The sequence below is a fragment of the Siphateles boraxobius genome, unplaced genomic scaffold (assembly GCF_051911475.1).
Source record: "Siphateles boraxobius isolate OS27281-9 unplaced genomic scaffold, OSU_SipBor_1 19, whole genome shotgun sequence".
Classification (NCBI taxonomy): Eukaryota; Metazoa; Chordata; class Actinopteri; order Cypriniformes; family Leuciscidae; genus Siphateles; species Siphateles boraxobius.
Window position 1 is genome coordinate 23,058,887 of NW_027508799.1, and position 27,230 is coordinate 23,086,116.

At 44.1% G+C, this 27,230-nt stretch overlaps 1 protein-coding gene across 5 annotated transcripts in view; it reads left to right on the plus strand.

Moving 5' to 3' along the window:
- Positions 1–27,230, plus strand: part of LOC143741856 (uncharacterized) — a 63,951-nt gene that overhangs the window by 21,055 nt on the left and 15,666 nt on the right. For 4 of the 5 annotated variants that reach the window (XM_077234356.1, XM_077234352.1, XM_077234354.1 and 1 more), the window contains 5 exons: positions 26–181; positions 20,165–20,380; positions 21,436–21,521; positions 22,121–22,229; positions 24,673–24,741. In XM_077234356.1, coding sequence (XP_077090471.1) covers positions 26–181; positions 20,165–20,380; positions 21,436–21,521; positions 22,121–22,229; positions 24,673–24,741 — 636 coding nt within the window. The remainder of the gene's footprint in view (positions 1–25; positions 182–20,164; positions 20,381–21,435; positions 21,522–22,120; positions 22,230–24,672; positions 24,742–27,230) is intronic. The other variant, XM_077234353.1, reaches the window with a different exon arrangement.

Sequence of the window (27,230 nt, forward strand, 5' to 3'; positions counted from 1 at the left end):
ACATCATGTGTTTGGGCCATTTCAGGGCAGTGTATAATGGAAGGGACCCCTGACTCCCAGTCCAACGGGTCCCAGTCTGATATCTTTGCTGAGCTGGATGATCTGGCCCCTCGCTCAAGTTCCTGTGTGTCCCCAGACCACCCACCCGGGAGTCAAACTGACCGATCCTCACCTACCACAGGTAATATTGGACACAATCCAAACAGAGGCTTTTTAAATGGTCATTCTATATGCAAATAGAAGTGATTAAATATGGCCTGGAAGTTTTTTTTTCTTCTATCCAATTTATTGCTGTGATGAAACAGCATAATCTTTTTTTTTCTTTCAGTTTTCAGTGTCAAATGATCCTTCAGAAATCAATCTAATATGTTTGTGGAAACCTTGATAGATTTTTTAATGTTTCTTTGAATAATAGAAAGTTAAAAATTATAGCATTTATTTGAAATAGAATTATTTTGTAACATTATAAATGTCTTTTGCTTTTTTTGCTAAAGTATTAATTTCTTTTAAAAAATCTTACAGATTCTAATCTTTTGAATGGTAGTGAGTAGTATATATATTAGGGGTTTGCAAAGCAGCCAGTATTTGTATATGTATTTGTATTTGTTGAGGGGGGGAAAGTATTTGTATTTGTATTAGAGTAAAATTCAAAATAGACGTAAAAATCCAGTTTTTTTGCGTTACACTTCTAATTTACGTTAAGTATTCTTTAATTATATCCATTATATGCAATATTGGTTGATGTTTTTCTATAAATCCAGCAATGAACGTGTAACAAGGAACGTCATTGAAAAGAAAATAACATAACAGCCATTACCTCATCCATGGTTAAACTAACCACTAATAAAATACCATTGTGAAAATTATGTGATCCACCACCACCCGTCCTTGTTGGAGGACGCTGAACAGGTAAGGGATAATGTATAGCGAGGCAGTTGTTTATGAGCCCCGACGCGAAGCGGAGGGGTCTTGAATCAGCCTGAAGGGGTTGTATTCGCAATAACAACCACCTCGCTATACACTATCCCGCTTATTACAAGGCTAACTACCAAATAAATCAATAATTTGACTTCAAATATTGATTTAAAAAGGAGTTTATTGTTTTAAAAACGATTGTATTGCTTCCGCTAAAGAAAATAGTCCGTTCCGTCTCTACGTTTAGAATCCAAAAATGAAAATTCTGTCAGTAATTACTACCCCTCGCGCTGTTCCGACCCCGTAAGACCTTCGTTCATCTTCGGAACACGAATTAAGATATTTTTGATGAAATCTGAGAGCTGGATCACTCCGCCATAGGCTTCTAAGGGATTGAAACTTGCCAGCCCCGAAAAGTTATTAAAGACATCGTTAAAATAGTCTAAATGACTACAGTGGCTCAATCGCTTACGCTATATCACTAGTGAACTGACTCAGGCCCACAGAGAAGGAAATTAATAGTTGAAATAAAGTAGTTATCTTTGTTTGTTTTTGCGAACAAAAAGTATTCTCGTCTCTTGATAAACTTAAGATTGAGCCACTGTAGTCACTTGGACAATTTAACGATGTCTTTAATAACTTTTCGGGGCAGCAAGTTTCAATCCCTTAGAAGCCTATGGAGGAGTTATCCAGCTCTCAGATTTCATCAAAAATATCTTAATTCGTGTTCCGAAGATGAACGAAGGTCTTACGAGGTTGTAACAACATGAGGGTGAGTTATTACTTACAGAATTTTCATTTTTGGGTGAACTATCCCTTTAAGAAATAACAGACCGCATTCTACATTAGAATTCAACCAAGCCATGTGATAAAAACAAATAATTACCGAGCTAACAGAGCTACGTAAACAGAGCGAACATGAGAGCACCCGACTGCAGACGTCAATAATGCAGCGTAATGGAATAATCTCCTGATCAAACTCAAACTGCCTCCGGAATCCAGTTAAGGTATAAAAATCTATTAAACAAAAATATGCAGTTAAGTGTTTTTTCGCTCAACCGAGCCCTCTCTGTTGCTGTGTGGAGCAGCCTGTGTCAGTCACCACTTCCTAAACGTCACTGACTCACTCACTCAGAGCTGGCCCGAGCCTTTTGGGGGCAGAATTTGCCCTAAGCAGAACTTGATTTGGGGGCCCTCTCCCACTACGCGAAGTCACCTGTTCTTGACGATTATTGACACAAATGTCACGCAATAATGATACATTAGAAATGAATACAGTGAGGTTATGTATTCATACAAAATAAATACTTAATAAAAAATAGATGCCTACTTAAAAAAGTTTAACTTTTACCTTACTCTTTTACTAACTCTTTCAAACTTCTTAAAACAAACTGTCTCAAAACATATAAAATAAATTATTTGCAAAAAATAATGACAAAACTGAGAAATCAGAAACATAATAAGAGCAAGGGTTCAACAATGACAATTATTGTTGAAAACTGTAAAAATATTATTATTATTTCTCAACTGTCTCAATACAGTGTAACTGTCCTCAAAATCTTTTTTTATTATTATTATTGTAACAGACTTTGATTGTACATGACAGAATCCAACAAAGTCTGTTGCTATAATACCGGTAATGATTTACTGGCGCTCGTTGTATGTGTGTATGCAATCTATTTTGCCCTCGGGGCTTGCCGTAGATAGAAATGGGTCGTGCGCACTTGGTACTGGAGTGTTGCGGGTTTTTGGAGTTATGATCTGATGTGTGGTATACTAAAGTGGAGAAGAGTTCAAACTGCTATGTTTATTATTTATTCAAACTGCTACCCTTACACCTAGAAGGTCAAGTTCCCCTGCGGCTATTTTCTCCAACTTAAACCGATACCATAGGCGCCGATTTATGTTTTCCTCCGTGGGTGCTCATGGGCGCACGCTCTTTATAAATTTTTTTTTTTTAAAAAGTAACGTTAGGCCTAGTCAAAAAATGTTTGCATTTCAGAACCGAACGAGAAGCGCAGCGCCGCGTCTATGACAACTCGAGGTAGCCTATCGCACACCGGACACGCACTTTGTCAGTTTATGGCCAGCAATATTGTAATGTTATGTTTAACGGTGTGTGTAAGTTACACTCATAGAGAATAATGTGTTCGAGTTTTAAAAGACATGGCACTACGCGGCGCTGCGCTGCGCTTCTCGTCCGGTGTGCGACCCCTTTTAGGAAATGGACAGCCGCCGACACAAACGCACACACCTATTTACTTGATAATAAAGCCGTAAAGTAGGCTATATTTCAACTCAGGATCATAGCTCAGGACAGCGCCACTTCTCACAAATACAGACAGGATTGGAGATCAAAAGTTTGGCGTTTTCATCCGAGAAACGCTGTGATTGGTGGATATGATATGGAGCAGGCGACTGACAGCGACATAACCAATCACAGTGTGACAGACGCTTCACATAGCACCAACTGCAATGTTTAATTTTAAATGAATGTAGCCTACTGGCAGTCAGCTCGAGCCCCGGAGCACCCACGGTATCGGCGCCTATGACCGATACCGTGACTATGCTCAGTTGCGCACGAATTGTCTATGCACGCGCGAGGTGTCTAGATTATGCGCATGACTTGAACGCTGGCAGACACAGCAGCAATTGTTGGCAGGTATATTGATCATGAAATCAGAATTTTCTTGTCTTGAATTATTCATTCATTCATTCATTCATATTCATTCATTCATTTATGTCACTTGTTTAAGTCATCTAAAAAAAAAAATTTAAACTCGATTGGGGGCCACAAGCACCCGCTTAGTTCGCAAATGCCTCGGGCCTGCCCTGCACTCACTCACTCTAACTCACTCATCCGGGCATGCACTGCGGTCTCGTGAGGAAACGCAGATTTTTGAAATAAAGTTTTTCCTTTTCTCGAGTACAAATATTTTTTAAAGTTTGTTCGAAATAAGTATTCGTAAAAAACACGTTATTTGTGCCTTTCCGAATACCGTATTCGGGTTCGGCTCCACCCCTAATATATATATATATATTTCTGGTAGCTCTTTTTGGTACTTTAAATCCCCAACCCTAAATATGAGCTATAATAATGTTGATGCTCCCCAATTAAGCATAGGCTCTCCATAATGACACATTTCAACCATTGACTTTTATGTAACACACAGAAGTTGCTCAATATTTAAAAGTTGTTCCAAGTAATCAGATTATTATCTATGCTATTTGTAAACGAGGGGGGTGACACAGATAAGCATGTTTGTTTTAAAGCTTGCATACTGGTTCAACATGCCATATTCATTTACTCTCTGTTTCAACAGAAATGGCCACTCGTAAATAAGTCAGGTGTGGAAAAACTCAAATATTGCAACGTCCAAGAGATTCAAATCAATTGCTGATATGTAAACTTCATTTACCTGTGTGCTAACCGGCCTAAGCATTGCCCTGCAGACATTTTTTTCAAATCTGTTTGTTGTCAGAAACTTAATCCTTCACTTGAACACTGTCTTCACTCTGCCCTGAGGATTATTGCTGTGTGTGTAGGCTATATGTGTACCTCGTATTCCCACAATATGGGGACCAAATGTCCCCACAAGGATAGTAATACCAGTAATTTTTGACCTTGTGGACATTTTCTTGGTCCCAATGAGGAAAACAGCTTAAAAATCATATGACATTTTCTTGAAAATGGAAAATTGGAAATTAATTTTTCTGTGGTGGGTAGGTTTAAGGGATTGAATATAGCCTACAGTTTTACACTATGTATATCATTATATCTATGGAAAGTCCCCTGCATGTGTGTGTGTTAGGTCTGGGCAAAAAAATAAAATTTTCGATTAATCGTTTTTTCCCAAATCGATTCAAAATCGATTCTCAACGGCCACGAATCGATTTTTTCCATATTCAGGGCTCGAATTTCGGCGCGGGTATTGCGCACAATTGTATTAATTCCCGCAGGTCTCCCATTTATAATGTGGGAAATTCACGCAAACATTGATTCACTTGTAGATTGTATGAATAAATTAATCCACACAGATTATAAAATCAAATCAGTCCTTCTACAACTTTTTTCTGAGACGCAAATTCACAAACAGCGTGTGTTCAGCGGTGCTGCGTCTTCTCTCTCTGCACAAGGCAAGCGTCAAGCGCTGCTCGAGTCGATACACACTCGCGTTTAGGAGTCGGGACATGACGGAATATTCACTTGCACAATCGGGCCAGCATTGCATCGTTTATCATTTTCACGTCTTTTTAAGTTTTACCAGTTTAAACATTCAAGCGATTTTAAACTATTCAGTGCTCGCGTGCTCTCAGAAATGTTTTCACTGCGTGCATAACGTTACACAGTATAAGCCTAAATCCGCCTCACAAACAGCTAATTACAAAAGTTCTTTTTCGCGGATTATATCGCTTTAACGGTCAAAAACACGCAAAATTATGGCAAAACTTTGGTCTTGGTGAGTAACCTCGTAAAGACAGTCGGTTATGTCTTAAATAAGCATAAAACCCGTGTGACAGACAGTAGCGCTATAATGAAACGGTAATGAATCCGTGCACTAGTTCTTAAAGTGAACGCAGCCATATGCGTCTGTCATTAATTTTGTTGTCAAAACAGCATAATATAGCTTTAATTGTAAGGAATCAGGATTAATAGCCATGTATTTAATTCACTCTCGAGTCAGGACTAAAAGACCCAGTGTTATTTTACATTGGATTACTTTATTCAGTTTCTGTAGTATTTCTGACCTATAGCCTACCCACAAACTTTTCTTTTTATGTCTCTTTATTTGTATCTTTATTCTATTGTAGGATAATTATATTTTCTATTGTATTAGAAAATAATTATATTGTAGATAATTTATTGTATCTTTATTTATTCTATTGTATTTATTTGTGCTACTTTTTTCAATTTAATTCAAAGATTGAAATCAAGCTTCCATGTGTTGCATGTGATGTAATAAAAAAATTGTCTAAATTATAACTGCTATTTATTTATCTATCTACCTTAAACATTAATCTACATAAAAAAGTGTGTCCAGACAAACTTTAAGTTGGCTTGTTTGGTCCAGAAAGTTTGAAGTTTGAAGTTTAAAGTAGTTTGAAGTTTAAATTAGTTTAAAGTGACTGTTCTTACTCGTCCAATTTTCAGCATCAATTATGCATCTTGCATCAAAATCCTGTCTATTCATTGTACGCATTTGAAATAGGCCTATAGAGTTGGGTTCTGTTTTAATGTACCCAAGTGTATCTAAAATAAAAAGAGTTTAATATACAGGTTTGTGGCTCTTAATTTCTTTTTATTAATTAACACTTGTAAACGTATGTTCACTGTTCTTTTTTATAAATATAGGATTTGTATTACATCTATATTCATTGAGTCGAATCGAGAATCGAATCGGTAATTGAAATCAAAAATCGAATCGAGAATCAAAATCCGAATCAAGAATCGAAATCGAATCGAGAGCTTGCAAATCGAAATCGAATTGAATTTGAATATTTGAATCGATACCCAGCCCTAGTGTGTGTGTGTATACACTGTGGTCAGAGAGGGGGAGGGGGAACGAACATTACCTAAGTGAATTTTTCCCTCAGGATTTCCTCCTGACTCTTAACAAGGTGTTAAGTGTTCCCGGGTGTCTGTGAACTGACTCCTGACCTGACCCTCTCACCTTTCTAGCTCCATTTGGACGATGACAGACACCAGCCACTGTAATGCATGTCATTATGTACGATTCCTCATGGACTAATTGTCAGTCATTTTTTCCATCCTCTTTATAAATGTTTTACGAATGTTTTGAGTGTTTTACGGCAAACTGGTCATTTCAGGGATTTCTTAAAGATGGCATAAAGACAGTTTCTATCTGGGTGGCAGTGTTAGATCAGGTTTCAAAACTAGGCTTTGATATCTTAAAGAGTTAGTGAGTCTTTTCTTCAGTAAAGATGAGGAGGTGTTATATGCATTAGTAAACAAACTTTACACAGGCTGACCTATAGTAATCTCAAATCTCAAATGTGATGTCTCTGATATCTCAGTTTAGTTCCTCCTAGACCCCAATCAGATGAATTATTTAGTTTAATACTCCCATTTATTAGATTTATATCCTTGGAAAAGTGAGTAATCCCAAATGTGTCTCAACTATAGTCGAACCAAAAATTATTCAGACACCAGATATAATTTTTTATATTGTTTTACCAGTGGGTGCAGGACATTATAGTTAATATATGTAAGTGAGGATAGCAAAATAAAGTAAACTGTAACATATTATACCCAACAATTCTTCATACAGTGGACTACAAGTAAAATTTATAAAAAAAAATTGGGACCAAAAATTATTAAGACACTGACCTGACCATGTTTTTCTTAAGTGTTTTTTATTTAATTGCTAATGGGACATTTTTACACCATAGACTGAACAAAATTAAGCATTGCTTGATAATTTGTTGATCTGAATTGGTATTATCTAATTGTGCACTTAAATTTAACAGCTGACAGCTATTCAACTTAATTCATTTGTGAGAGAGTCTAAAAGATTGATGGCCGAAACCACTGGAATATCCACTGATTTGATAACTCTGAGTTCTTGTCATATTTTATTACCATTTCTAAGCTATAGCGAATAAACTTTGATAATGTGAGAAATGGTGAAGGTGTCTGAATAAATTTTGGTTTGACTATGTTGTGTTTGAGGTATTGGTGTTCCCACCAAGCTTTTTAAGCTTTTTTTAAACCAGCAATACATATATGATTTTTGCATGTTTTTTCTCTAGAGAAGTTGTAGGAGAAACATCTAAGACAAAAACTGATACTAAAATCAAACATAACTAAGAGGTCCTCAGAGGAGAAGTACGTTCTCTTACGAGAGGTTCTCTCGTATTGCGTAAGTTTAGCTTACGCTACGGGAAAGATTCATCTTCTCGAGATACTGAAGCCAAAAAATTATCCTTAATTTTGTATTCCTTGTCAACGCAGTGCAGCAGCTAGCAGACCTAGAGCAGGCCATCTCGCGTGCTCATTGGCTGCCCTGCGGGCAACTGCTGCAGCCTACCAGTGAGCCCGGCGTGACGTCACGCCCAATGAAGGGCGCCCGCGCCTTCATAGCGTCACAGCCCGCCAGAATGGGCGTGGCTTAGCGTATAACACTAGGGGCTGTAGGCTGAATTCCCTGATTTTCGTCTCTTCAGCGAGCTCTTCGCATCGCTGGATCTGAGAGAAGCCACCGCCGCCGTCGAACAGCGGACAGCCAGCTTAGGAGAGCGCTGAGGAAGCCGGCCGTCTTCGCCACCTTCAGCCATCCGTGCGAGCTACGCTATCCGGCGACGTATCCTTTACCTTGCTAAAACCTATTCTAAAACCTATTCTAAAAGAGCAGCGAGTGTCTTTTTTAAGACGCCTCGCACTTCCGGCTGTGAAGCGCTTCCGCTGTCGACCCTGCGGGCTCGACTCGAAGCCTTCAACACCCCCCGCCTCTCCTCACCGACGCGCAGCTGCCGCTCACGAGCCTCACTGCCGTCGCATCTGAGAATGAGGCCGAGGGACACGTACGAGCACGCGGCTAGCTCTCTTTACGTTACAAGAGAGCTACCCCGCCCTCGTGTCCCCGTTCGCGCGTCATGCAGAGCCCTCTCGAGCTCTCTGCATGACCCCGACGGGCATCATCAGTGTTACATGTAGGTCCCGTGCCCACTACTCGTCCGCGCGCCCTCGTACAAACACTGTTCCAGTTCTGCTCGACCACCGAGCACGCGGCTAGCTCTCTTTACGTTACAAGAGAGCTACCCTGCCCTCGCGTCCCCGTTCGCGCGTCATGCAGAGCCCTCTCGAGCTCTCTGCATGACCCGGACGGGCTTGCGCGCCGCCGTCGAAATGTCTCGCCATGTCAGTCCCCTTAGATAAGGCTACTGCAGTGGTGTATTTGGCAGCCAACGAGCCGGTAATGCAACCCGCTCGCCTGCACACATCCGCCGTTCTCGCGGCGACCCAGAGAAATCTCAAGTGAGTATAATGTCAGATTAAGAATGTAAGTTACGTGCCCGCTCACGAGCGCTCACGCTTACTAACAGACACATCGCCTCCGAAAAGGCGTGCGTGTTTGAGTTTATTCCCTGTCAGTCCCCTTCAAACAGGCTACTGCAGTGGTTCAATTAGCAGCCAACGAGCCGGTCTGTTGACCCTCTCGCCTGCACACAAACGCCGTTTTCACGGCGACCCAGAAAAATCTCAAAATGAGTAAAATGTCTGGTCCGGCTCATGCCGTCGGTGTTGTAAGTGTACTGAAAGTGCCCACGCCCCAGTGTTCACCACTACACATAAGCACTCCGAACCTCGCAGAGCACACTCTCATGAAGTGCAGAAAAGTTGCTCGAGTGTTGAATGTAAGAAATGTGTCCACAAGTCTGTGCCCACTATCTGCCCGCTCTGTTACACGATCAAGAAAGCAGGTTATGAATGTAAGTCTCGTGCCCGCCAGAGTGCGTTCACGCTTGCTAACACGAACCTCCCCCCGGGCTCCGCCCGCGCGTTTAAGCGTTATCACAAAACGCAAAGCATTAATAAAACGTTCCCCATCCATTATGATCGGGGCGTCAAATACACTTGTAAGTCTAGTGCCCGCGCTCACGCTTACAGGAAGCTTTTCCACCCGGAGCGCTGCTCGCGCGTCAAAGAGTGAAAAAAGAATGTTCCCCATCCCTTATGATTGGGACATCTCACATAAATCAGCCGGTCTCGGCTTTCAGCGAGCAGCCATTGCCCAGGACCGAGAGCGCGCGCGCCGCGCTTTCGGCTAAGGGGTCAGTTTCACAAAAGAAAGCAGGTTATGGATGTAAGTCTCGTGCCCGCCAGAGTGCGTTCACGCTTGCTAACACAAACCTCCCCCCGGGCTCCGCCCGCGCGTTTTAAGTGTTATCACAAAACGCAGGGCATTATAAAACGCTCCCCATCCATTATGATCGGGGCGTCAAATACACTTGTAAGTCTCGTGCCCGCGCACACGCGCTCACGCTTACAGGAAGCTTTACAGCCCGGAGCGCTGCTCGCGCGTCAAAAAGTGAAAAAAAAAAAAAAAAAGAATGTTCCCCATCCCTTATGATTGGGACATCTCATATAAATCAGATGGTCTCGGCTTTCAGCGAGCAGCCATTGCCCAGAACCGAGAGCGCGCGCGCCGCGCTTTCAGCTCCGGGTCAGTTTCACAAAAGAAAGCAGGTTATGAATGTAAGTCTCGTGCCCGCCTGAGTGCGTTCACGCTTGCTAACACTAACCTCCCCCTGGGCTGCGCCTGCGCGTTTAAGTGTTATCACAAAACGCAGGGCATTAATAAAACGCTCCCCATCCATTATGATCGGGGCATCAAATACACTTGTAAGTCTCGTGCCCGCGCACACGCGCTCACGCTTACAGGAAGCTTTCCCGCACGGAGCGCTGCTCGCGCGTCAAAAAATGACAAAAGACTGTTCCCCATCCCTTATGATTGGGACATCTCACATAAATCAGCCGGTTTCGGCTTTTCAGCGCGCAGCCATTGCCCAGAACCGCGAGCGCGCGCACCGCGCTTTCGGCTCCGGTTCAGTTTCACAAGCCCGCAAATGGCGATTTCCCCCCTAGCGGCTCACATAGCTGCGTGGGAAACTATCCCAGGGATTTCAGAATGGGTGTTGAGCACAATAAAGCAGGGCTATACACTTCAATTCATTCGCCGTCCCCCGCGCTTTCAAGCCCGGACCGCGACGATTGTGAATGCGTAAGTAGCACACCTACTTCACGCAGAAATAGCAAGCTGCGGTGCAAAGGGGCTATAGAAAAGGTACCGCCTTCTCTGAGCGAGTCAGGCTTTTACAGCCGATATTTTTCTCGTACCCAAGAAGGACGGAGCCTTCAGACCTATCCTAGATCTGAGATATTTGAACTAAGTGCTTGCGAAAAGACCGTTCAAAATGCTTACGACCAGGAAAATCCTCACGCACGTTCGCCCGAGGGACTGGTTATTTCTCTAAATCTGAAGGATGCCTATTTTCAGATTCAGATAGTACCCCGTCACAGGCAATTTTTGAGATTCGCCTTCGACGGTCAGGTATATCATTACACCGTCCTGCCGTTCGGCCTGTCCCTGGCACCCTGTACATTTACGAAGTGCATGGACGCGGCGCTCGCCTCCCTGAGAAGTCAGGGGCTGCGAATAATGAACTATCTGGACGATTGGCTGCTATTGGCACAGTCAGAGACAGAACTGCTATCTCACAGAACAGTGCTTCTCAGTCATCTGGAAAGCTTGGGTCTCACGATCAACTGGACCAAGAGCTCATTACTGCCCAGCCAGTCAATTTCCTTTTAGGAATAGCACTGGACTCGGTGACCATGACGGCTCGTTTATCGACACAGCGCGCGCACCGTGTTCGCCACCTAGCCGCATCTTTCCAGAAGGGCAGCTTTCTCCCTTTGAAAACATTTCAAAGGATGTTGGGCTGTATGGCATCAGCTGCAGCGGTGCTCCAGCTGGGCCTACTGCGCATGCGCCCGCTCCAACGCTGGTTGAATGCTCGCGTGTCCCGCCGGGTGTCTGGCGGCCAGAAAATCAGAGTGACTCAGGCCTGCATAGCAGCTCTGCAGCCCTGGTTAGTGGCCGACTGGTACCAGCAGGGAGTAATGATGGGAACCATCTCTTATCGTAAAGTCATCTCGTCAGACGCGTCCAACTCGGGTTGGGGCGCACTGTTCGAGGGCAGACCGGCCTTTGGCCAGTGGTCAGACCAGGAGAAGGGTTTTCACATAAACTGTCTGGAAATGATAGCGGTCGAGAACGCGCTGAAGTGCTTCCTCCCGTTCATACAGGACCAGCATGTTCTTGTCCGCTCGGACAACATGTCTGTGGTATCCTATGTAAACCGTCAGGGCGGTGTCAGATCCAGAAATCTCTGCAATCTGACGGAACGCCTCCTTATTTGGTCTCCGATGCACCTGCGCTCGCTGAGGGCGGCGCATGTGCCTGGCCATTTGAACGACGGCCCAGACAAACTGTCCAGGGACAACGTTCCCCCAGGGGAATGATCCCTGCACCCCAAACGGTCCAGAAACTGTGGCGCCTATTCGGCAGAGCGGAAGTCGACCTATTTGTGTCAAAAGACAACGCTCAATGCCCGACGGTCTGTTCGAAGGATGAGGATGCGCTGGCCCAGGTTTGGCCCAGCCTCCCGCTATATGCTTTCCCTCCGGTCTATCTGTTGCCACAGGTGATCAAGAGAATCAGGGAAACGCGCCACTCGGTGCTCCTCATAGCCCCGCGTTGGGTGAATCAGATTTGGTTCCCGGAACTAGCAGGGCTGTCACATACAGCTCCGTGGCCGAATCCGGTGAGGGCAGATCTCCTCTCTCAGGCTCGCGGCACGATCTGGCATCCCAATCCAGAGCGCTGGTCTCTGCATTTATGGTTGATCAACGGGTACTCGTTGCCCTGCCAGAAGGAGTGATGAACACGATCACGCAGTCTAGAGCCCCTTCCACGAGAAGGCTCTACGCGTCTAAATGGTCGGTGTTCTCTGGATGGTGCACCGACAGAGATCTGGAACCGCGGACATGCGGGGTGGCGCATCTGCTCACCTTCCTACAAGAGCTGTTGGATAAGGGAAGTTCCCCATCCACGCTCAATGTATACGTGGCGGCCGTGGCAGCGTTCGCAGAATCGACACACGGCCAGTCATTGGTAAGACACGAGTTGGCCATCCGCTTCCTTAGAGGAGCTAGAAGGATGAATCCGCCGCGCCCCCCGTCGGTTCCCATGTGGGATCTTTCATTGGTCCTCGAGGCCCTGAAAGCTTTTCCATTTGAACCACTAGACACCGTGGGGTTGAAATATCTACACTGAAAACCGTCTTTCTGACTGCACTGTCGTCAGTAAAACGTGTAGGGGACCTGCATGTGCTGTCTGTCAGCGCGTCGTGTCTTGAGTTCGGACCGAATGACTCTAAAGTCATCCTCAGACCTAGACATGGCCATGTCCCTAAAGTGATGGGCACTCCATTCAGAGCGCAAGTTATTTCGTTGTCAGCTCTCCCAGCATCTGACAGCGAAGGTGATGTGAATCTCCTCTGCCCTGTCAGAGCGCTGAGGTTTTACATTACGCGCTCCGCCTCCTTCAGGCGTTCGGAACAGCTTTTTGTTTCGTTGGTGGGCGCACCAAGGGTCTCGCCTCCTCGAAACAGAGCCTGTCCAGATGGATAGTAGACGCTATAGCGGCCGCTTACGCGTCAAAAGGTCTGCAATGCCCTCTGGGCATCAGGGCTCATTCCACAAGAGGCGTGGCCTCTTCGTGGGCATGGTCCAGTGGAATTTCTATCCATGACATATGTGTAGCGGCGGGCTGGAGCTCCCCGTCTACCTTTGTCAGGTTTTATAACCTACAAGTTCCTGCCTTGCAGGCTAAACTGTTGTCAGTCTGAAGGAGAGGTGTATTCTGCCCAGATCTCCTGCTCAGATCACTCTCACATGACTCAGCTCTCCTGGTTGAGCTGCACTAAGTAGGGTATGTGCCATGTGCCTATACAGACCGGCGCGCTGCTCTGTATTCCCTATGTGTGCTTATGTACAAGTGATGGCCCGCGTGGCTGGCCACCTTATTTTTTCCACTTATGGGGTTCCCCTGAAAGCTCGGGGTCTCATGTGGATGCTTGGCGCGCACGGCGTTGACAAAGTGTTCCCGTAGCGTAAGCTAAACTTACGCAATACGAGAGAACCTCTCGTAAGAGAACGATACTCGGTTACTAACGTAACCTCGGTTCTCTCTAGAGAGGGAACGAGTATTGCGTAACCAGCCGTGCTCGCGCCACGAGCGACTTCGCTTCAGTCGACGAAAACCAGGGAATTCAGCCTACAGCCCCTAGTGTTATACGCTAAGCCACGCCCATTCTGGCGGGCTGTGATGCTATGAAGGCGCGGGCGCCCTTCATTGGGCGTGACGTCACGCCGGGCTCACTGGTAGGCTGCAGCAGTTGCCCGCAGGGCAGCCAATGAGCACGCGAGATGGCCTGCTCTAGGTCTGCTAGCTGCTGCACTGCGTTGACAAGGAATACAAAATTAAGGATAATTTTTTGGCTTCAGTATCTCGAGAAGATGAATCTTTCCCGTAGCGTAAGCTAAACTTACGCAATACTCGTTCCCTCTCTAGAGAGAACCGAGGTTACGTTAGTAACCGAGTATCGTTTTTCATCTAGGGACATTAAAAATGTTTAATACATTATCCCTCAATCAGTATCTTTTTCATCACATTTGTATGTCTCTCCATCTCTTGTCTGTGTTTACAAATGGAGGCCTAACTCCAAAAGGCACTGGCTAATGTAAATTGTAATCAAGTGCCTTTAAAAATAATGTGTTTCACAGAGTTCACAGAGGTGCTGAGATTCATTGTTCAGAGTGAGAGAGTAGAGTGAATTCCCTGAATTGCCACACCTCAGTAGTGTAGGGAGAGATTTGCATTTGTGGCCCATACTAGGGATAGTGATACCATTTCCACAGGGTGTGATTGCAAACACAGGACCCTTATAGGACATGATGAAAGTGTGATCCTTAACCCTCTTAAAAAAGAAGAAGGAAAAAAAGCAAAAAAGAAAGTCTAGTACATAGATTTCAGACATGGGCACAGTTCACACATTCACAATCATTTATTTTTAAATTTATATGGAAAACATTTAAGTTGTTCAACTCTTGAAGCCCTGAATATTATATTATATAATATTATATTATATAATATTATATTATATCATAATATATTATATTATATTATGTTATGTTCCCTTTCAGTCGAAAACGTCAGAGGTAGTCGATGTCGACTGAAATGGGGATCACGCCAGGGAGCCAGTCATCTTCGAGTACTATTGAACGAGCCAATGGAATTGGCGTGCGTGACTTACATCACACACTCCGCCCCCACGGTGCGGGTATATATACGGAAGTGGATGCATGCCCAATTTGTATTTCGCTTCAGAGTCGATCATTATTGATGGCTCTGAAGAGTGCTGTTGATTTCAACGAGCGAGTGTGTCTGTGTTCTTCTGAAAAGACTCTCCCGGTGCTGGTGGTTTCTACAGTGCAGTGCAGCGGTGGTCGCGAGCTTTGAGCTCTCAACTGCTGTTTTAACAGCAAGCTAATTTTTGTGTCTGTGTGTGTGTTAACAGCTGGTTGAGGACGAAAAAGTGAGTGCTTCATTGTTTTCAGTTCGCTGAACTCAGTGTTTCCGCGGTCATTCCCTGTGTGCTCCGACACTGGTGACAGGTCCCATTTCTAAAAGAGCAACATGCGTGCGTTTGCGTCTTTTTCAAGATGCCATTCCATCCGTGGGTTTCTGGGTGCGGTAGGGCTCTGTCCCCCTCTGACGGTCACGAGAGTTGTATCACGTGTTTGGTATTAAAGCACGCTGAGGCAGCTCTTGTGGATGATTCATGCAACGGCAAAGCCCCGTGGATCCCTCACTCCTCTCTTGCACCGCAGCTGGTGGAGCTCCCAGATGACCATGCTGGTCCCTCTACAAAGCCTGTGGGCAAGCCGCTTCCTCTCTGCATGCCATGGTGTCAGGTCCACCAGGCCCAGGCACTCATGAGCATGCACGAGAGTAGCCCAGACTGTGAGATCATGGGTGAGTTCCGCACTGCAACTGACCTCGCCCTCCGGAGCACGAAGGTTGCAGCTCACGCGATCAGTCTGGCGATGTCCAGGATCACCATCTCTGGCTCAACCTGGCAGATATGAGAGAAGCGGACAAGGTTCGGTTCCTGGACTCTCCCAGTTCCCATGTTGGGCTGTTCGCCTCGCAGTTGAGAACTTTGCCCAGAAGTTCTTGGCTGCCCAGACGCAGATGGCGGGCCATCCAGCACATCCTGCCCCGACGACCTGCTGCTGCCTCCACCCGTCTGTCGGTGGCAGATCCTCCGTCAGCTCGTCGCAGAGGGCGCACACCTACAGTCGCCTCTGCAGCAGCCTCCACCCAGGTCTCAGCGTGGAGCCGGCCGCAGAAGGGCACCCCGCCCACTTCAGGCGCTGCCAGGCCAGGTGGCAAGCGACAGCAAAAGCGTTAAACCTGAGGTGGGCCACCCAGGGATGGAGGAATGCTCTTGGAGATGGTCACCGACCACTCCCTTCACTTGTAGGAGGACCGAGTGAAGTTTTTGTGTTTGTGTGTGTGTTTGTTCTGCCAATGGTTCCCAAAAAAGCAGAGACAGCGGCACCCACATATTCAAAGAAAGGGCAATTTCTCCCTTCCTGGGCCCCAAGAGGGCTAGTCGGCGGTGTGTGACCCTGCAAAGCCTTGCACCCTCCAACCCCCTCTTGTTCACCAGCCGGCACCTGGGTGCGGTTCGAGGACCAGGTTATCCACCTTCTCACACGTCCCTCGTGGAGACAGGTAAGAGTCGTGCACCATACTCAGACCCTGCTTCGGGCTGCCTCCGGGCCTTCCGAGCCGGGTCCCTTTCCACCACCTTGCTGCCCCTACTCGGGGAAGTCTGTGGTTCCCTGGCCCCTGTCCCGGTTCGTAGAAGCCAAAAAGATGCTTCCCAACCAGTCCAGATGACCAAACTATACCATCAGACTCGGCTTGCGTTTTATTTCTCTTGGCTTCCGCCCTGGCTCAGTGATATCCATCATACCTAGGTGTTGAGCTAAAATGCTCCAAAGATTAGTGATATTCATCACACCTACATCTTGAGCATTGCTCCTGTCCTGTGTGCGCACATCGCAGTCCTACTGGCGAAGGACTCGATGTAGCCTATTCCTCCAGCTGATATGAAGACCGATTTCTATAAAGCTGTACTTCATTGTACCCTAGATATGTGGTGAGTCATGGCCATCTTGGACCTGTGACAATTGAAACGGGCCCTTTTTCGAAAGCCTCCGTTCAAGTTGCTGACACAGATGCATTTTCAAATGCTCCGTCCCCAAGGTTGGCCTGCAGCGTTCGACCTGCAGGACAGTACTTCAGATCTCTATCCTTCCGCTCCACAGACCATTCTGTGTTCTTGCGTTCGAAGGTGCGAAGTATCAGTACAAGGTCCATAGCCAGTTGGGTCTTCAGGTCAACTGGGAGAGAGTAATCTCGCCGACGGGCTGAGTATCTCTTTTTCAGTTTGGAAAAGGACTCGGTCCAACACGTCTCTTCAAGAAGAGTGTGTTCAGCTGGTTCTATATAGAAGTGAGAAAGGGTCACCACTGAAAGAACTTTCAGAGGCTCCTGGGGCATATGACAGATGCAGCCGCTTAGCTTCCTCCATATGAAGACCGTTTCAGCACTAGCTTCATGATCGAGTCCCGAGGTCACCGTGGCAGAGCGACACACCCTGTGTGACAACAGATCAACAGATTGGCCTGCTGCCAAACCCTCAGCCTGTGATCAGACCTTTCATTTCTCCGGGCCAAACCGTTCCTAGAACGAGGTCCACTAACACCGACTTAGGGGCCATGTACATACGGCATGCTTTAACGGAGGCCTGGGCGACCTCCGACTGCATTGGCATTCGTGCCTCGAATTGTTGCAGTTGTTGCTTTGAGCCACCGCTGCTCAGCAAGCTGGTACTGGTCCGAGTATCGCGACCGTTGCACTATGCTTCCCTCGCATGTCACAACTCGCCCGTCACCTCCTCCTTAGAGTGTGAAGTTTCTGAGGTCGCTTCATTCCACTAATTCTTCCGGCCTGCTCAATCGTGTCGCCGACGAGCATCACAACAGCAATGGCTAGGGAGAGTGGAGAATCCATGCCCTGGCGGTCCAGGTGGGCAGGGACCACTTCTTGGCCACACAGTTACATCTGTTTGGGTCTCTGCCAGTTGTGTTATTTCTGTCTGAGCGGACAACCCTTGGACAGACACTGGCTCTCAGCTGGCCCCGGGGCTCCGCAGAAGTGCGTTCCCCTGTGAGCCTTCTAAAAAAGCGGCTATGCGATTCATTGTCGCTTGGCGCCTGCTCAAGTTCAGTGAATTTCATCACACGTGTTGAGCAGAAATGCTCCTGAAGCTCAGTGAAATTCGTCACACTCAGTTGTTGTGCAGAGATGCTCCTGAAGCTCAGTGAAATCCAGGTCGGTCCTAAAAGCTGGAAGCGGAGGTTCAGGTGGCTACCGCAGGAACATGTGGTAGTTACAATCATTTCTGCGAGCACCCCCTAAAAATAGGAAGTTGGCTTACACCAAATAGAAGTAGAACCTATTCGTTGAGTGAGTCTTCTCTCCGTGAGGAGATCCTGCTCTCTTTCCTGCAAAAAGGGTGTGAGTAGGCAGTTTTCCTCAACCCTCAAAATGATGTTGCCTCTGTTTTCTTGATGCACATCATGCTGCAGAAGCATGGGAAGCACATCTGATCGTCAGGTTCCTGAGGGAGCAAGGGTATTGCCTTGCTCCCTTCTTTATCCTCGTGGGCCTTATCTCTGGTGCTACTGCACTGCAGAGATCGCCCCTGAGTCACTGCAGGCAGTGAGTTAAAAATTCTATTTTTAAAGAGTTCTCCTGCTTGTGTGATCTCTACTAGAGGGTAGGGACTTGCTCGCTTTCGGTCAACGAGTTGTGCCTGGAATTCGGGCCGGCTAAGTCTCACGGGCTGAGACCCCGGTCTGGATATGTGCCCAAGGTTCCTACCTCTCCCTTAGTGGGACCAGGTGGTGAGCCTTCAAGCACTGCCCCGGAGGAGGGAGACCCAGCCCTGGCTTTCTCTGTCCGTCCGCTTCGTTGCGGGTTACATGCACAGAACGCAAGCCTTAGAACCTCAGACCAGCTCTTATCTGTTAAGGATATCAGCAGAGAGGGAAGGCTGTTTCCAAGCGAGGTTGGCCCACTGAACTGTGGCTGCCTTCATCTTGGTGAATATTCCGAGATGCACATGTCCACTTAGGTGGTGAGCTCATCTTAAATGAGTGTGTGCTCCTGCCTAGGCGTTGACACAGAGTGCTTCGCTGACAGATATTCTAGAGTTGGGGGCTGGGCGAACCTATAGTCGAACCGCTGCTTCCCGTGGGCTCCCTTCTCATGAAGCCAGTTTTCACCGTGAGCCCGGTTTGAAGTGTCGGCTTTAGTCTAGGCACTGGAAGGGGGCAGCTTTAGTGGAGTTTTCAGTGGTTGATCCCCATTGGACTATGTCCGACGTTCTCGACTGAGAGGGGAACGTCCTGGTTGCGTATGCAACCCACCGTTCACTGAAGGAGGGAACGGAGGACATAGTCCCCTTGCCACTACCGCTGGACCACCGCTGACTCCGAGTTAAGCTCGGCTCCTCAGCGAAAGAGCAACTAGTGCGTGCATCCACTTCCGTATTTATACCCGTGCCACGGGGGCGGAGTGTGTGATGTAAGTCACGCACGCCAATTCTATTGTCTTGTTCAATAGTACTCGAAGATGACTAGCTCCCTGGCGTGCCCCATTTCAGTCGACGTCGACTACGTCTGACATTCTCGACTGAAAGGGAACATAACATAATATAATATAATATAATATAATATAATATAATATAATATAATATAATATAATATAATATAATATAATATTCAGGGCTTCAAAGGTTGAACAACTTAAATGTTTTCCGTCGACTACGTCCCTGGTTGCATACGCAACCAGGACGTTATCTTATGTTATATGTAATGTTATGTTATGTTATATTATATTATATTATATTATATTATATTATATTATATTATATTATATTATATTATATATTTATTCTAGAGTTATTGTTATTACACTGAAGTAAATGTAACTTAACCTGGTAAAACAAAAAACTGGGCATTAGTCTGTCATCATTAATATATATATATATATATATGTATATACTTAAATAATATACAGTATATACATCCAACAAGTTTCCTCAAAAAGCAGTCACATGGAACAGTCCAAAGGGGAAAAAAATTGATAAAAATTAGATTTTCATAAACTTTATGGTCATTTTGGATACATGCATATGAATAATCAATAAAATATTATTACATATGTTTGAAATATATTTTATATATAAGATATATTATATATTAGAATTCCGATATTATTTTGTTCAACCAGAGCCTATATAAAAATAAAAAAAACACCACAATTACATGTTGTTTAGATCACGATTTATCACTGAATTTACAGAAAAATCTTTAATTTTTCTTTGATTTATCATCCATTAATTATTCATTATCTTTAATTTAATTTTCACTAAAAACAAGTCAACGAAAGTGCTTTTATTTCACATTCACATCAAATTAGCTATGGCTGATATGCCTGTCCTTTCTATTATTCCACAGATCTGAGCCCTGGACTTGCGGCACTGACTGTGGGATGTGATTCGGGTGATCTGGGATCTTTGTCCCGTGTGCAGCTTTTGTTATTGGACCGAAAAGGATCTGAAAGCCATGATTTCATCCCAAGCCCCGAATGGAGTTGCACTCCGGACGGGGAGGAGTATGAACCTGGCCTTAGAGTCTGGAGCTCTGGCATTCCCCAATATTATCAGTCCACAGGTACATTACATATCATATAGCAAGCTGCCAAGCACCTGTCCAGCGTAGCGGTAGATGTGTGCGTCCGTTTGTGTGTGGGTGTGTGCACGTATCAGCTTGCCTGTCTCTGCGCGTATTTACGCTTAAAAAGGCAGACGCATTGGGCCAGCTATCTTTCCCCGTCACCTGACATCAGATTGCGATGTTTACATTCACGAGCAACAGCTCCTTGATTGCCTTTAAATAACTCTCAAAAATAACAGTTAGGAGGGGAAAAAAATTTCCAAGAGAAACGGTTGATTTGAGTTGGGGAAATTTGGCAATTGTGCTGTGTAAAGGAGAGGGCGTTGGGGAATAACGTTACGGGTGTGCCGATTGTTGGCCGTCCTTGAGAGTAATGTTTTTAGTATTTGTCTCTGTGCGTGTGTGTGTGACCCCATTGCCGTTACCTTTGAACCAAGGCCGGCATGCCTCTCATCTGTTCCAAGGCGCGCGGCTACAAGTCCTTAACTGAAGCCATAAAGATGTAGCGGTTTGTTGCTCCTCCAAAAAAAGCTTTATGGACTTATGAAAAAGTCATATTAATCAAGATAAAAAAAGGGTCAAGTTTATCATTAACCCAAAACCTCAGTTCATCCACACGTCTGGTCGCGACGGCCCCCATATCAGGACTTGATCCTGCGATGCGGCTATTGTGCATTGTTCAGGCGCAATCCACAGATAAAAGCACTACAAAGGAAGCCCACGTGTGCCGGATCAGATCTAGGTGCAATCTTGATGGGATGTGTTTTGAAATAGTGTTAATGTGTTTCTAAAGTCTGGCACAAACACGCACGGCAGCGCGTGGAGGCCAGGCTCCTCGCTAGGTGTGTCTGCACCTGGCATGCTCCGACTAGACAGGTGCTGCTGCAGGTTTGTGAGGCACCATTTCTATCAGTATTTGCAGAAGGATTATGGACCTTCAGTCATGTCAAATGCAAGGCATTAATCACTCACTATCGTCCCTCTTCATGTATTTCTTTTGCACTTGTAAATATGGCCGTTGTTTTCAAGTGTGCGTGTGTGTCTATTTGCAGTCTTGGACAACCGCAAACCATTAAGTGGCAGAAAAAGCGGCCAAGATTCTTTGGCAACTTTCAAGGGACACAGAAAGTGCCCTGGGGTGAGTACCTTGCTCATAAAACCATTTCAACACACACATAGAGGAATCTACGAGCGACTTTATGACTGTCGTTTCTGTATGGAGGCGACTGGGGGATTTCTGCTTGCTGCTGGGTGGCAGGTGTGGGGCTAATCAGTCAATACGGACAAGAAAAAGGTGCAGCCGCAAGGAAGTTGGGCTCCTCTGACTTGCCACGCTGATAAGGGGGCTGGATTTTAGGGCATGGATGTGCCATAGTGGGGCCAGAGGGCAAGGTTTAGGAGGTAAACAGTGTCAGCAAGGGGTATGAGGACACAAAACACTTGATGCAGGTGCAAAGGGATGGAGGCATTAATCTTTCTTTTATGAAGGGAGGAGGAAGGCGAGGGGAGGGGTATGGTGGCGAAAAATGAATGTGTTGTAAGCTGCTGTCAATTATGTTCTTGTACAATAGATTTTCCCCAGGACTGATTACTGTTCAGGCCATTGCTTCTTTGCAGCACAGCAGGGCCCACACTTAGCACGCCCATGGCCGCAAACACACACGTTCACATTTGGTGGTTACACACTTCTATCCTGCTTGTGTTGACCTGTTTGTGTGTTAATTTTGGTGCTTTTAGCCCATCAGTGTGGAAAGTGGATCAAGGATATCATCCTCTTGTTCTGTCAGCTCAAGAGTGTCTGAGAGCAGCTCTAAGAACCGAAAGAAACCCACCTGTGAGGACCAAGGTGCACCATCACTCACACCACCATACACGTAACTGATTTGTTAACAGTGAGAAATGATATCTGACACAGATGGAAATGATATCAATGCTCACATCGTCTCCAAACCCTTTCACTGCTGATATCAAGATTTTTTCATTTGAAAGAATCAACTGCTATGATGAATGTTCCAGGTTCAGTACATTAAGCTTAGGTCACAGCATTTGTGCCACAATATTGATTACCACAAAAAAATAGTTTTGACTTATCACTTCTTTTCTTAAAAATAAAAAACTACAGTGAGGCACTCACTGCGGAAGTGAATGTGGCCAATCCAGAAACAGTAAAATAGACTTTAAAACAAAGTTGCTGCCTTAAATTTATAAGTACAATCAACTTGGAAATTTAAGTCATTCAACTTAAATCACATTAAACTGACTTAAAAAATGAGTTGAATCTTGTATAACATACATTTTTATTTTCATAATGTCATTACTTACTGATCATATAATTTTTTTTACAGTGTATTCACTGTTTCAAACGTATAGCCACAAAACCTAAACAATATGCATGTTAAAATTACTTACTATTTTCTGTGTAAAGTTATATCCAATTTTACAACTTTAAAACTTAATGTCATAAACCATCAAAAATTGTAAAAAGGATGATTTAAACAGCTTTACAGATCAAATGGTAAGATTTTTTGAATAATGTTTTCAATGGAGTGAGCAATGTTGCAGAAAAGTATTATCATTAAAATAGTTAAAAACTGTTTTCTTTTTAAAATGTATTTTAAAAATGTAGTCTTAAGTGTCACACGATCCTTCAGAAATTAGTCTAATATGCTCATTTTGTGCTCAAGACACAGTTTTTCTTCTTAATATTTTTGTGGAAACTTTTTTTATTATTATTTGTTGATAGTAGAAGTTTAAAAGAACCGCATTTATTTGAAAAATAAAACAAATTGTAACAGTGGAAAGGTCTTAGTATTCATTTATATAATTATAAATCTTACTGACCCCAAAGTTTTAAAAGTTTTGTGTAAGTGATTATATAAATTGCATCTCCTTAACCTCCGTTTTTTGTTTTTCTTGTTTTTTAAGAGTACGAGAGAGTAAAAATATTAGTTTTGTAGTAATCAACATTATGCTGCAAATTATGTTATTCAGCTTAACTTGCGTTGAACCCAGAATATTCCCTTAAACATTCATAAAAAAATGAAACCTATTTGATCATGAATAAACATGCTGAATAGACATGTGATCATATTTAACAACTTTCAGACACAGACCTGTGAGCTCTTATTTCCAGCATGTGAGTGGTATAACACACCTTTCATAATGTCCACCTGAGGGGTGAATACCTGCATGTGCTGAGAGTGTACAGAGTAAAATGGCCGGTTACATAAACTAGTCTTACAAGTTAGTAATCTCTTTTTTTTTTCTTTAAGACTAGTTACAAATGTTTTTTATGACAGTTACATTAAAAAGTAGATTGGTCAAATTTGTATTACCCCTTGACTAACTGCTGGTTGGTCAGACTAATTCTTAAGATACAGTCTTTAACACAGTGGCTACTGTATGTTTATGCAACTGGCCTAAGGTGCCACTCCATGGAGCTCATCGCTGCCAGGCCAGTGTTTGGTATCCTTGTGCCTCTGGTACAGTTAAGCCACATAATCCCTCTGAAAAGCAGCTGCCTGATGCCAGGCCTGTCTTCTCTGTGTGGCCATCTTATGTACATAAATAAAAGAAGTGCCTAGAAAGAAAATTAAGAGCCTGCTTCTATAATGTAGCCTACTCTCATTCTACCTCTCATAATGCAACCTTAACCATAATGAAAATATCCAACTCAAGCCAATTCAGCTATGGCACTGTGGTGAAGGATCTGCCATAGCTTTGGAGAATAGCGTTAATGACCAACATCCGTCATTGTGTTGAGGAAGTAATGTTCCATGTTACTCAATCAGTCGCCTTCCTCCATTAGCGGCTCAGAGTGGCATACATGCAGGGCACAATGTTGCCCCACAAAACAACCCTGTTCTAAAACTCAATGACATTCAAAATAATTTCCTTAGTCTTTTGAGGTGCTTAAAGATTCAGTGCTGTTAAAACATTACAAAAATTTTATCTTTTACTCATCTTCATGTCATTCCAAACCCATGCGTCTTTTACATCGATGCAACACAAAAGAAGAAATTTAGCCGAATGTTAAAGCTGCTCTTTTACATACAATGAAACTAGGTGGTGACCAGGCGTCAAGCAAAAAAAAAAAAATGAAAAAAAAAAACACACACACACACACACAGCCAATTTGGCACGTTTTATGGTAAATGCCCTTCGTGCCGCAACCCAGCACTGAAAGTGCAAAAACATAAAAGACTGAAAATCAAATTTACCTTCGTCAATTCTGTGACTTTTTGTGGTTCTTAATCTGTAACACTTTTTTTGTCCTGTTTCACCCCAAGGTTGCGAGTTGCAAGATGAAGATGTTCCGCTCTATTTGTCGCCACTCTCTCCCTGTGTTTTGCTGACAGGTGAGTGGTATAACTCCAATGGGGTATTGACTAAAAATTCCCCTTTTTTATTTAGACCCAACACCTAAAGACTGGGTTAATCATTTGAGACTTACCAGAAAAAAATAAATAAGGGACCTTGAGTTCAGTTCTTTCACCAAGACGGGTAAATAAAAGTAATTCACCTCAAAAGAGATGTTACTTGTGTAACCTAGGAGACGTGGGAGTGTCTGAGCACAACGACCCTCCTCAAAGTCCAAAGACATGGTCACTCCTAGGGAGAGGGTCAGTGTGGTGTCAGTGCGAGGTCATCCCAGGGCCAGTATGTATTGAAGAGGCCTCAATGTGTCTACAACTGTGGACATGAGATTATAGCTTCCCGCTGAGAATACCATGTGGATTATCACTGATTGGAACTCAAAAATAAGCAAAAGCCTCTTAAAGGTCTCGATTTTATAGAGGAAAGTTGGAGAAATTAAAGAAGAAAGCACATTACTCACCATCAAAGCAGCTCATGTTAAAATGATAGTTCACCAAAATGTTTTAATTCTTTCATTTACTCACCTTCATGTAATTCCAAATCTGTATGACGTTCTTTGTTCATATAATAAAGGTCAGTGGGGTCCAATGTTGTTTCAGACCCCAATTAATTTCGTTATATGGATACATAGTTCTTAAAAATATCATCTTTTTGTGTTTCATAGCAGAAACAAAGCCATACAGGTTTGAAAAGACATGAGGGTGATTAAATTATGCCTTTAAATGATAAACGTTCAAAATTCGAAAAATCCGAAGCAAATTACTTTTAGAATAATTCTAAAAGTTTTGGTACACATGTCTTTTTGCTGTGCAATCTTTGCTGATTTGTATAAAGTAAACATAAGAAGAACTCTTATATTGTTAGTAACATTTCAAGAACTTGGACTGAAGCAACTTAGGTTTTCTTGATTATCCATATATAATTTTTTTTTTTTTTGGTAAATCATGTTAAAATCTGTCTCAAATATGATACAATAGGCTTTTAACAAACGTTAATTTATTGCATTATATGTTTTGCCCTGCGCAATAAAAGCTACAGTGCTATGATCATAAAACCAAGCATTTAAATATCATCTTACTAAGACGTGTCCAAAATTTCAGCAACTGCACTTAACGGCATATTTCTGCTCAGTGTGGGCCTGTTCTTTCCTCGAGTATGAGCTCCATATTCTGCCTGATGTATCAAATGCCTGATGTATCAAATTTGATATAAATAGTTTTTATTTTAGATTTTATCTAAAGGTACAATGAACTGTTCCATTAATATATATCAGACTATTATTTAATATGTCAGGCTTTACATGGTTAAAGCAATCAATAATGACATAATCTGCTTATTTGTGTGTGGTTTAGTCCGATTTAAATTTGTTTAGCTTTTTTCTTATAAAAATAATACGATGTGTGCTGGTTCTGCAAGACAACATTAATTATTCATCCGCTTGAAGAAAGTATTCATTTTCGAATCATGATTCGCACACACTAATGAAGGTGTTTCAGTCACTGCACAAAATGACACATGACACGGTCCCGATTCCCACCAGTTTCGGCTCCCTGACCACTCCTTTGTCCTCCTTACTCATGTATTCATAGGTGTCCTAATCCCTTTTTGTGACGGAATGGCTACTATTGCTTTTCTCCTGGTCACTCGGGTGACCCCTGAAAGTGTTTATTATAGTCTTTAGCATTCAGCTGAAACTGAAGATGTCACAGAGGGACATGAATGTGCCATCACCCCGGACAAAAACAAGGGCCTAAACCAGACTGACCAAGGAGGATTGTTCTGGAAGACACCAGGCACTGGCGAAAAGATTAAGGGCATGAATGAAAGAGATGGGGAAGGAGAGATTAGCCGTGTTCGGAGCAGGATCGTTTCACCCTAAAACAGGACCACACACTGACACAGTCACTTTGCCACCATTGTCTCTCTCTCACTGTCACCGAGGGCTCGGAAGCCATTGTTTGCCAAATCCTCAATCGTTTGGACAGCGCTGAGACCCGGATACTGACTCTTTGATTGGCACTTGTCAGCGCTGCTGGAATGGAATGACATGTTGGGAAACTGAAGATCCAGAAAGGACAATCAGTACCATGAATAATAATCAAGGAGGGATTTTCCCGTTTTCCTCCACCCCTCCCTTTATTCTGCCAAAAAATGGAGGAGAATGGCTTTGGGTGGCACTGCTGAAAGCCTCTTGCCGTCCGATTGTGTTGTTGACGCTCATCCCTTTCTCAAACACACAAAGAAAGAGATACACGGTCGACCTTCTTGCTTCTTTCTGGTGAGCTGGATGCTCGGATTTCCACATGGGAGGGTGGACAGGGTGTGTGTTAACCAAGGCGGACCAGGGGAGGTTTGTGTTTTGTCTTCTATGGCCTTGTGAGCACCAGGCGAGGGCTAGATGTAGGATTTGACACTGCCACTCTCAGCCAAATCCAGCTATCTGTCTCTTTCAGGCCGGCCAGTTGGTATG